The sequence below is a fragment of the Hippocampus guttulatus genome, chromosome 14, assembly GCF_054856545.1.
Source record: "Hippocampus guttulatus isolate MCC_2025c chromosome 14, RoL_Hgut_1.0, whole genome shotgun sequence".
Lineage (NCBI taxonomy): Eukaryota > Metazoa > Chordata > Actinopteri > Syngnathiformes > Syngnathidae > Hippocampus > Hippocampus guttulatus.
Genome location: NC_141274.1, coordinates 15,280,984 through 15,292,831, shown reverse-complemented (window position 1 = coordinate 15,292,831; position 11,848 = coordinate 15,280,984). Strand labels below are relative to the sequence as shown.

The window sequence follows — 11,848 nt, the reverse complement described above, 5'->3', positions numbered from 1 at the left end:
ATGACAGCAAGTCTCCGTCACAATACGTGACCCTCCCCACCTTTGAACCGTCAAGTATTGCGACCGCAAAAGTGCATTGAAGTGTGTGAGGAGGGCCTCCGCTCCACATTCCGAGAAATCGAGCTTAAAGGGACAGTGTGTACAACTTTGGTTATTTCTCAATCTTCATTACTTCAAAAACCCAGCCTCAATATCCATAAGCTGCAGAAAAATATATTCAATCACATTTGTGATAAAAAAACGGTCCCCCTTCTGCATGAAAGGGTTATGCAAAAATTCAGAGACACGCTCGAGGGAAGATGCTTTTTTTAAAAAAGAAATTGCATTTTGAGCGGGACCTTTGGGGGGGGGGGGTGTATGTAAGTTCATTTCTGAACGGATTTGGCGGAGGGGTGAGTAATATTTAAGTCAATGTTTAGGCTTCTGTCCTGCAGACTTGATTGTGCAATAAATAGTAAACCTATGGTAGCATACTTTTTATGCTACTATAGGTAAAGTAATCGCTAATTATATTTCAGAGGGCCCCTGCAGGAGGCTGCCGTGTTTTGCTGCCATATTTTTGCGACAGATATTCGAAGGAAACACACTTAGCAACGAACATTATGACTACAGGATGCGAAATAAATGCCATGAACTTACCCCGTCACTTGAGGGGATACTACAAGTGGTATGTATTGTATTGCTTTTTAGAAAAAGCATGACCAAAAAAACCCAAATGCTCAAATGGATGCTTTCTTTGATCATTGTACAAAAACAAATTGAAGTGCTTGAATTGTACAATAAACCTTTAATAAATAGCTTCATTAGTTTCCCATATTTACATCATAACCACCTTGACTTAATTGTCGCCATTTTTCATTTTCTTGGCTAATTTTAGGCACACAGAGAAAGAGGGAGAGGGCGGTTGAATTTTCACTTCCTGTTTTGTTGTACTTTGTTCAAATGTGCAACTAGACCCACTCATACCGAAATGGGGAAGAGGGGGGGAGGGTCAGAAAAATAAAAAAATAAGGGAGGTTGAGGGGTGGTCTTCCAAAAGCTGTCATTTTAGGTCACTTTATACAGCCTGCTCAGGCTGGACAGTTTACAATGTGTAGCTCCAAATGTACATTTTGGTCCAGTATTTGATCACTAAAAAAATATACATTGGTGTATAACATCTCCTTCTTGGACATAACTTAAAAAAAATAATAATAATACTAATAATAATAATGGCGGACCGCATAAAACACTGGCTGTGGCCTGTAAAGAGGCCCACACGCTGCAGGTTGTCCAACCATGGCACAGTTCGTTTTGAAACGTTCCGTGATGATGAAGAATAAAACACAATTAACCAAAGTGAAATGCTTGTCATGTGAAAGGAGATGGACGTCCCATTTTTTATACCATTCCTAAAAAAAAGCAACAAAAAAAGTTTTGAAAGGCTATACATATTTATATAGATAAAAAACACGATGTCTTGCTTACGGCAGAAAAAAAAAGATTAAAAAAAAAAAAGCAACAAAAAAAATATTGGCACAAATGTTAAACATGCTTGGCGAGTGACTTTGAAATGCACTTGAAGCGTTTACATTGACACAAAAACAATCGAGGTTCATGGAGCTAAAGAAGCCGTAAATCATGATATCTAGTAGATTATGAAGCAATTGTAGTTTGTGTCAAATCAAAATTTCTAAACATTGTGAGTGACATCACGCTGAACTGAAACTCTTAATAGCGGGGGTCCATTTTTCAGAGTTTACAGATGGTATTTTATCTGTCCATTTTACGCCTCGTGTGTTCGTATGTTTTGAATCTTGAGGCGCTAAAAATATAACCTGTGATGGAGACACAAGGAAGGAAGTGGTTGAAATTGGTAACGCAAGGTGGGAACTGGGAAATGAGGGAGGAAGTGAGGAAGAAAAGCAGGGGGTGGTTATGAAATGTGGCACAAAGAAGGGCAAAATTAAAGCTAAAAATGATCGATGGGCAAAATGGAGACAAGGTCCAACATTCGGGTGGTTGAATGCAAGAAATGATGGAAAATGTGCGAGACGAGGCGGGAAGTTGGCCGAAATAGAAAGACAAAGCAAGAAATTTAGGAGGAACAGGGTCAAAATGGAGACATGCAGGAATTGGGCTCAAGAACAAAACAAAGTGGAGTAAAAGGGGCCTAAATTGGGGTGTAATTTCAGATACCGGGTAAATTGGGGAAAATGGAAACATGGCAAGAAGTGGGGAGGAGGCAAAAAGTCATGACACACAAGACAAAAATTGGGGGGAAATAGGTACAGAGGACAGGACGTGGCGCAAACTCAAGGCAATGCAGTAAACGGGGGGGAAATAAAATCGAGAAGAAAGGCAGGAAATTGGATTTGTGTGGGGGGGGCTCCGATGGGAGCAATATGATCAGATTACAGCGCCTTGTCAGACCACAGTCGTCATACAGGTTACGTAATATCCATATACATCTGTATTTATTCTAGATAGTCATCTTAAGTCACTTGACGGCAACATTTGTGAAATTAAAAAAATGGGAAAAACAACTACCGTAAGTGTACAGTGTGTGTTTGTGTGTCGGTGTTTGTTGAGGGAATGAACAGCGACGGTGCAGTTGTAAAATTCCATCAGATTTTTAAAAATTGTAAACAATCCATGGGAATTAAAGGGAATTTATAGGAAAATGACCAAATTTAAGGTTGGCTCTTATTTGGAAGTTTAAATGAAATTGAGGAAGATATATTTGAGCTGAATCCTGACTAGAAGAAGCATATTTTGGATGTGATACCTCACGTGAAAGCAGCAGCTTGGCCAGAAATGTTTCAGTCGCACGACGACAAAAAAACGTAATTCTTCACAATCCTAAACACTGCTTTTTACGAGGATTTTTTTTTTTGCTTATGTTGTGAGTGTAGTGGGCAAGACTGGTTTATGTGTCAATTTTAGATCATGAAACCGTAACTGTGGATAGTGTGATAAAAAAGGACTTTTCGGCCATGTTATTTGTTTGCGATGAGGTGAGGGTAATGGTTTTGATCGACATTTCCGAAGAACCCAGTGTTCTTTCCTGAAGCCCAATTCGTTTACAATTTGCATTTCGATCTAAGAACGGCGCATCGCTGTGAAAATAGCAGACAAAAAGTCACAGATATCAAAATCTTAGCCGATATGCGGGGGAGGCCAGAGAACGGTCCCCCTTCTGCATGAAAGGGTTATGCAAAAATTCAGAGACACGCTCGAGGGAAGATGCTTTTTTTTTAAATTTGCATTTTGAGCGGGACCTTTGGGGGGGGGTGTATTTAAGTTCATTTCTGAACGGATTTGGCGGAGGGGTGAATAATATTTAAGTCAATGTTTAGGCTTCTGTCCTGCAGACTTGATTGTGCAATAAAATATTTTAAACTACATATCCAAATAAATCACGGCCTTTATTTGTATTTTTTTAAATTAAAAATTTGATATTTACATTTATGCTTATTCATTTCCAAAATTCCCCCATCTTAACTTTCCATGGAAAGTTACCAGAAATCTTGCACCGGTTTGCAACCCTAATGAACAGCAAAGACGAAGAAGTCGAAGACGACAGCTTTGAGCTGATCCATGTGGTCTCTACAGTGGTCTGCTTTCCCGAGTCCCTGCTAGGTATTCCCTCCAGACTGGCAGCGTGTGACGAGTTAGTAACAGATTGAAAACCCAGCGGCACTCACAATAGTTCAAAAAGTGGTCCGAGGTTATACGCTGCTGTCGTCCAACAGAGGCTCTTTCCCCTCGGCCCCACTGCCCTGTGGGCTGTGCGAGTGGCTTTGAGCCCCATTGCTGTGCTTCTTGTAGGCGCCGGGGCGGGCGCCGGGCCCCGTGTGCTCGGGGATGAACAGCGCCACCAGCAGGGAGAGCAGCACTGAGCAGGCGCCAAATAGGAAAGGAGGGCCCGGGATGATGGCGCTCTGGAAGGAAGGTTTGGGGGAGACCGCAGGAACGTGAGCCATGGGGACTGATTGCGTGTGCCGCTACAATGCGCTAAGTGGCAACCTTGGAACTTGTGTCGCCGTAGAAATGACATCTGCTGTGTCCAAATTTACAGGCGGTCTTGGGAGGACCATGCCTATGAATTTGGACACAGCCGATGTCTGGTTGGGGTGTCAACCAAGTCGAATGCCCGAAAAGACATCGGAAGTCAGCTACTTTAATTAGAAGGAGGCATTTTGTAGCTTATGTTTCTTTGGTAACATCCCCCACGAATATTTGGAAAATTCAGCGCCCAAAGCCAGTTTCACTTAGCAACTTGAACTTTGGTAGGCGTGTCCATCATGAGTAGACCCACAAAAGAAAGCCATGGTTCGGCTATTTCCGTGGGTCCTTCAAAGAGTCGTACTCACCTCATCCGTGGGGTTAGCCATATTGGGTTTGCCGCCTTTCTCGGAGGCGTCCGTGTCGGTCAACTCCACATGGAAAAGGTAAAAGACAAAGCCATAGAGAGCAGGACCCAGGCCATTGCACAGGCCCCGGATCCCCGTGATCATGCCCTGGACCACGCCTGCAAGGACAAAAGGGGAAATGGTGGGCGGCGGGTCAGCGCTTGCTGCGTTGCGCGCAGAATGACTTGCGGACAAAAGGGGAGCTTGCTCACCTTGTTGGTCCGGGTCGGCATTCCGGGACACAATGGCGCTGATGGCGGGGAACGTGATGCTGGACATGGCTGCTACGGCGCCAGCGGCCCACATCATCCTGCAACACAGGAGGATAATACCATGACATCAGCTAACTAAACAATTCATTCAGCACAATCACAACTACGGCTAATTCATAGAGCTATGGTTAAATGCAGAGGCCATTTGAGCTTTGATGCTCGCCAAAACAACAGCACCTATGAACATAAATTTACCATGGCCCCCGATAGAGAACCTGAAATGGCCTCTGGTAGATAAAACGTCTGGTCGAGGGTTCATGAAAAAAATACATCTGCTGACTTAGTCAATGTCTCCCACTGGTGGCGGAAGGTGGAACTACAATAACAATAGGAAGCTGACGCTTCAAAACAAGACTTAAAATGAACATTTTTTTGGGGACAAATTAAAATATAACCCTATTTGCTATTATTATTGAGTCAATCACAGAAGGAGGCACGAGAGACTTTTACTTCTTTTTTTTCCATATTAACAGTCAATCCCTCTTATGTGAGATGGCTTACAATTGTCACAAAACGAGTGACTCTCAACTGTGTCGTGGCAATCAGTGTGCCGTGAGAGATGATCAGTTGTGCCTTGGGAAATTATCCAATGGCAATTATTTTGACAATAAACATATCGTTTGATGTTTGTGGACAGGATCAGTACAATCGCCTGACTTTTTTGTGTGCGCTATATATTTATTGCATAGTGGAGGCCAGCTGGGCCACGCTAAAAAGGAGAAATGAATCGCCATAATGTATAACTGCGAGTCAAATAAACCAGTAATCGCTTCTTGGCCATTCACGAAAAGTAGTCACCGAACCCCACGGACTGCGCGAAATTTCGGTCAGGTGCTACTGCATCGCAACATTCTTGGATCTGAGCCCAACGAATAGCTTTGAAAAACAGAAAAACATGTAAGGATGGCTGTTGACGCTTACTGACCAGGGCTGCGAGCCAAAGCCGTACCAGGCCAGCTGGAGGATCTGGAAGCCGAGGCCCAGCAGGATGGTATTCTTGTTCCCGATGGATCGCATCAGGATGCCCAGCACTACAGTCTAAATGTCACACACGCATAGAAGCCATGAATGAGCACACCTCTGACTTGACTCTCATTAGTAGTAATAGGAATAACCCGATTACCTGAGCTAATATGGAGAGGATCCCCACTACGGCGATGAAGGCGGCCACCGTCTCTGACGAGAAGCGGATGACCTGACCAGTGTTTGGATAAAAGGTTACAGCTCAGAGTGTATTTTATTGACTTCATCAAGAACAGTCAGTAGCTTCAACTTGTCTATTTGTACAGTCAGCCCACAAGCGCTACCATTTGTCACACTTCCAGTCGCCACGCAAGGCACTCAATGCCAAGTGTCTCGGACTGGATCGACTGGTTTGACGCGACATCATTTACATAATGTGACTCCCAGTAACCCAGGAGCATGATTGTCTACATACAAGATGCATGTTGATGTTTTATGATCCTCTCTATTTTAGGGTGTTGTTGCTACTTGATGCGCGTCGACACGCAAAAACAAACATGGGAGGGGGAGCGCTTTTCATTCATGCACAGATTTTTGCTATTCACGACAGGGCTCATCCCTCATCCCCACTGTACTAAATATATTGTATGTATGACGACTAAGAATGTTAAAACATTGCCTGTACAGTAAAAATAAAAATAAAAAACTGGGGGGGTCCATGATGGCAACTGTGTGAACGAAAACAATTATTTCTATTTCGAAGAGGGGTGGGAATACAATTTAGAACAACCGAAAAACAATAAGCGTCATCTGATCTGTGGTACTGTATTTGCATTACTAAGAGACAATCAAGAATCACGCCCAATGATGCCATCAATTGAGAGTTTTACCTGTCTGAGATAGAGGAAGAAGCTTGAGTACTGGCCCGCCTCAGGGAGGTAGGAGAGAAACACTGTGATGCAGATGAGCAGCACCGTCGAATCCTGGCCCACTTTGCGCAGAGACTGCGAGGTGATAACGTCAACAATAGCATAGGCATGTTTTAATACTACTGAAAAAAAAACACACATACGGTCACAGAAGGTCTTGTGGGCAATATGAGGTGTGTGGCAGCCATTCTAATCCATTATTTTATCTGCTTCCTTGCCAATCATCAGTCGATGTTAAACTGCGTTGACATCCACGTCGAGTCATCCGTGTGTTTTATTCATTTATTCCATGTCTGCTAATCTTTTTTTGAGTATTAAAAATGACGAGCACAGCCGCAGGAGCCGACTCACCGCAAAGGGATCAGCCTGTTCCCATGAGATGGGCGCACCCCACGACGCCGGCCTCATCTTCTCGGGAAGTGACTCAGGCACGGCCACCAGGATGAAGCAGATGTCCAGCAGCGCGATGGCCGTGGCCAAGATCACCACCAGGGTGTCGCCGTAGGCCACCGACAGGTAGGCACCGATGGCCGGGCTTGTGACCAGGCTGGCCGCAAACGTGGCTGACACCTGATGCGGAAGAGGGCGTGGCAAAAAAATTGCCGTTTGATGGCCGAAGTGGTTTGTGAGCCATAGTCTTAACTAGGGTCGCAGAAACCTGCTTGTTTAGTCCCTTGGTTTCAAGAAAACAATAGTCTTCCACTCATAATGACAGACTGAATAGTTTACCAGACACTTAGCAACTTAAACACCTTTGCTTTGGTACTTCTAACTTGTACTGGGGGGTACTAGGACAGTACAAACAACTTGTACTGTACTAGTATACTTGTGTTTCGTTCAAGCTAATTTACCCAATTTACATTAAAAAAAAAATCTCAAGGCACAGGTCACTCACAAAACAAGACACAATGTCAAGTCAGGAAAACGAACGGTATTTATATATTCACACTTTGCCGACAATCTCCTTTGAACAAGATCAAACACACTCGTGTGGTGCATTCAGGTCCATCCGTTTGTGCCGCTACTAGTTTTAGTTTGGCAGGTTTGTGTGTCCTGTTTTTGAGACGGAGTTGACCGACTGGCTTTTGCACCTTGGGCAAAAGGGAGATTGTTGTAATGGGATCGCACTGGATTTCCTCACCAAGCCGTACGCCGTGCTCCTCTCGTGCTCCTGCGTTATGTCGGCGACGTACGCAAAGATGACAGAGAAAGTGACGGCGAAGACCCCGGACATGGAGATGACAGCAAAGTACCACCTGGAGAAGGAGGGGAAAATCCGGGTCAGAGCAAGATCGGCGTCCGGCTGTGCCAGCTCACATTTTCATTCACTCGCTCACCATGGGCTGATCTTCATCAGCGGGATGGGTGCGCACGTGAAGAAGACCGTGAGCAGCAGGAAGGATTTGCGGCCCCAAACGTCCGACAAGGCCCCGATGAGGGGGGCGCTGAGAAATGACAGCAAGCCCTGTGGATGGGGGAAAAAATGGAAAAACAAATAGATGAAGCATGAAGAAATAGTAAGCAAATGGACACAAGAGAGTTTTTGCAAGATTTTTGTGCATTTCATCACATTCGTCTATACCAGTTGAAAATTTATTGTGGAAGTGGCTTGATTTTCTTCAGATATTTAATTTCTCTGTAAAAAGATCTACCCATCTAAAATTTGTGACAAGTCCTAACGTGTTTGTATTTTTCAACTATCGTTTTTCAGATTTTTAATCTTAATCTTGGACATTTTTGAGTCTATTATTTGTGTATTTTTTCACTAATATGGTCTAATATTTTTCTGTAATATTAGTGGATTATGTTCCAAAATGTTTAACTGATACTATTGGTATATATTTTGTCTCATATATTTTAAACACAGTATTTTAGACAACCCAAGTGTTCTTGGATGACTTGGGCCACTTTAGCGATGGTGACAATACTGATTATTATGCTCACTATCATGGTGATATGAAATTTTCATTGTGCGCATCTCTCGTCTCGTGGAATCTACATAAGGCTTTTGGGCACGTTTCCTACCTTGACGCCATGGATGAGGCCATTCATCAGGAAGGTGTGGTGGGGAAACGTCTGGTGCAGTACCTACAGAACAATACGCAGATAACACGGTGTAATGCTGGAGATTGTTGTGCTGCGCAAATACAATCACGAGACATATGAAGGACGCAAAGAGGAAAGGTGGAGGGGAAAGTGGAGTTCAAATCAATGGCGGCACAGTTCAGAGTCCACACGTTGTTACGTGTGCACATAGTTAGCTTTGCTTCATCTGGCTCTCAGGCCAACAACTCAAGGCCTGTGCAAGTAGAATGGGTTTAAAGCATTAAAAAAGATGAAAATACACGCAGCCGTCCAGTGACGTCAGTGGTGGCGTTTACCGTGAGCATGGGGGTAGTGAGGAGACCCCACGCAAAAAACTCCAGGAAGATGACCACCACGGCATGGTAGACGCTGGGCTCACCGATTCCCTGAGGCTGCACAGAAAACACATGATCTTTAAATCGGACAGGAGGTGGCAAAGTGAAGCGTCTTCACCAGATTACAGAATCCAATAATGCGCGGACAACAAACGAGAACTTTATTCATCATAGACACGGCATTGTGCCGCAATACAGCATACGACGGGGCTCGTTTAAGCTAATGTAGGAAACGGTGAGTGATATTTATCATCCTTTGTTTCTACAATGTCCGTCCTTCAAAATATGTCTTTACATGAGAATGGTCACTAAAAAGTTTTGGGGTCGCCGTTTTAATAAAAAACAAAAAATATATATATTGTGCAGTGTTGAAATCAATTCCAAAAATATTTGACAGTGACAGCACTAAGATATTAGTGGGACAGTAGTTTTATTTCACTACTTTTTGGACTTTTGCCTTACAGTTAAAACATGCTTTAAAAAAACTCTTGCCCGACCAGTTTGTGATGGGGTTTATCCATTTGCAAACAGAACGATATTACAAAACATACACTTAAAAGACACTCGCAGCCATTCAACTCGCTTGTGTGCACATCGCCAATGTGACAACAACGCCTCCATCCATGCACACAATGTGACAGCCTCCTGTCGATGGATGTTGCAGCATCCACATGAAATAATAATAGGCTGCTTTGCTATTCACGAGTGCACGGGTGATAATGGAGGCTTCGACAGCGGGCACAATGGCCGTTATTGGAAGCGAGGGCCCCACTGGAATGGAGCCACATCTTTTCAGTTATATGCTCACCACAGGTCCCGATAAAGAAGCTTTCATATCCAAACCCAAATTCGATGTCATATTATTCGGACCACTCACAGGCTGGTCATTGGAGACTTCAATGTTACTCCTCTATCGGCTTCGCAAAACAACTCGACAACTCCAGTATGTGAGACGCCATCGTAAAACGAGGTCTTGTAAAGAATTGGAAAATATCATTTTATTTAGTCATCGATGATCGAACTAATACCGGTTTTAATTACAACACTTTGTTACAGCCGTGGTTATTGTTCAAGTGCTATATGAATTGGGTTGAGTTGTTTTAACTATGACATACACATTTTCAGAAGCAATGCTCAAGCTAAACCTGTTCTTCATAACTTCTATTGAAATGATTCATGACTTGGCGACAATTGCACTCCAACATGTTTTTAAAGGTAAATCAATCCCAAGTGTAGATGCTTTTAACTCGAGGTTAAAAACTATGCTGCGCCCAATACCCATGATTCGGGTCTTTTAAAGCATTTTTTAAAATCAATTTTTTCCATAACTTGTTCTTGCGCTGTAGGTTCGTTTTTCGTCGTTTTAGTAAGATACTTTTATGTATGTACTCTTGCTGTTATGTCTTGTAACTTTTCTTTGTAAATGATTTTTAAAATGTACATTTAATGATGTTAAGCACATTGAGTTACCTGGTGTACGAAATACGCTATAGATGTGAAGCCGCCTTGTTTTGAACGTTTATATAACTATGTACACATCACCAGTTAACTCACGCCGTCAACTATTGGTGGGTAATGTACCGGTCGGTCAAAGTAGCATATGTGTTTTGACAGACGATGTGCTAACTAAGCAAACAGGTAAAAACGGTGAGCTCCGTTGTGCCATGAGTGTGACGCCTTGTCTATAATGTTTTTATTTAGTAATTCATAGGTTACAAATTTCATCTGAATATTCAAAGCGGTAGATACAAATCGGCCACGACGAGTCGCGGAACTTGACGTCAGCTAACTAGCTTAGATTAGCGTTTCCCATCACTCTCGCCGGTGGTCAAATTTGGGCGAGCTAGACATTACCAGCGGAGGATTGCTCGCTTTAGGGGGGAGGGAGTACCGAGAGCGAGCGTACGTGAGCGAATGGTTTGCTTCGGTTTAAGGTTGGGAAAGTCCCGACAAGAGCCGAGTTGACGTGTGAAACCAACGGCCAACATACATCGCTAGGCCCACGAGCTAACCATTAGCTGCCTAGCCGTGGCTGCACAGTGCCTGCCTAACGGTTAACATTAACCCCCTAACACAAATTCAACACACAAACGCGGCTACAATCACAGGTGATATTTTAAAAAACAAAGCGAAACAAAATTTGGGGCAGCGACTTACATTTCGGGAAATAAATAAATATTTCACTCACACTCCCTCCATCTTTTATGATAATTTTCTTGGCCAGAAGAATGCTGCGGTTGAGCCGCTTCTTCTTCTTTTTCTCCCCCGTCATTGTTCACTGCTGTCCATCCTCGGTGGTCAGCGGGTCATCGTGGTGGCGCCTCAATAACAAAACAAGTCTCGCGGATCGCTGATGCCGATGGCTACGTTCATTACACTCAGAACAAAACAGATAGCAGCTAGCTAAAGAATGAGATGATTCCTCCACTCCACCATAGCGACACCACCTCGCCTCGAGCACTCTTCCGGAACCAAACATGGCCACACCCCCTGAACTCATGCATTCGAGGCCGACAATTGGTCAACACGGCGAGCCGGCTTCAGATTGGTCGAGTAGAAATCAGTCGGTTCAGAATCAGAGGACAGAGCAGTTCATGGCGGGTTCGTGACGCAACGGAATTTACGGAAATAGGCAAAAATGGCAAATATGTTTACCCTCCGCCCCCATCCCTTACTATGAGTGTAGATGCGTATTTGTTTCGTAAAAACAATAAAGCAAAACAATTACGATAATGTGGAAATTCAGTCAATGATGAGAGGAGACAAAGGCAAGTCACGTATTACCCAAAAGTAACTGTTTTTCAAAGACTGTTTTATGCCTGCAATTTAAATGAGAATTACAAATCTTTAAACTTTGTATTTTATTTATA

The 11,848-nt window shown here is 43.5% G+C and overlaps 1 protein-coding gene across 1 annotated transcript; it reads right to left on the bottom strand.

The window, feature by feature from the left end:
* Positions 1-767: 767 nt before the first annotated feature.
* slc71a1-2 (solute carrier family 71 member 1-2) lies at positions 768-11,430 on the bottom strand. Its single transcript, XM_086129756.1, has 12 exons — positions 11,167-11,430; positions 8,940-9,035; positions 8,584-8,646; positions 7,896-8,023; positions 7,700-7,814; positions 6,910-7,128; positions 6,520-6,633; positions 5,790-5,861; positions 5,592-5,704; positions 4,607-4,704; positions 4,356-4,513; positions 768-3,923 (listed from the first exon to the last, which is right to left on the bottom strand). Exons 1-12 carry the CDS (start codon positions 11,248-11,250, stop codon positions 3,711-3,713), a joined length of 1,473 nt encoding a protein of 490 aa, XP_085985882.1. The 5' UTR covers positions 11,251-11,430; the 3' UTR covers positions 768-3,710.
* Positions 11,431-11,848: the final 418 nt, after the last annotated feature.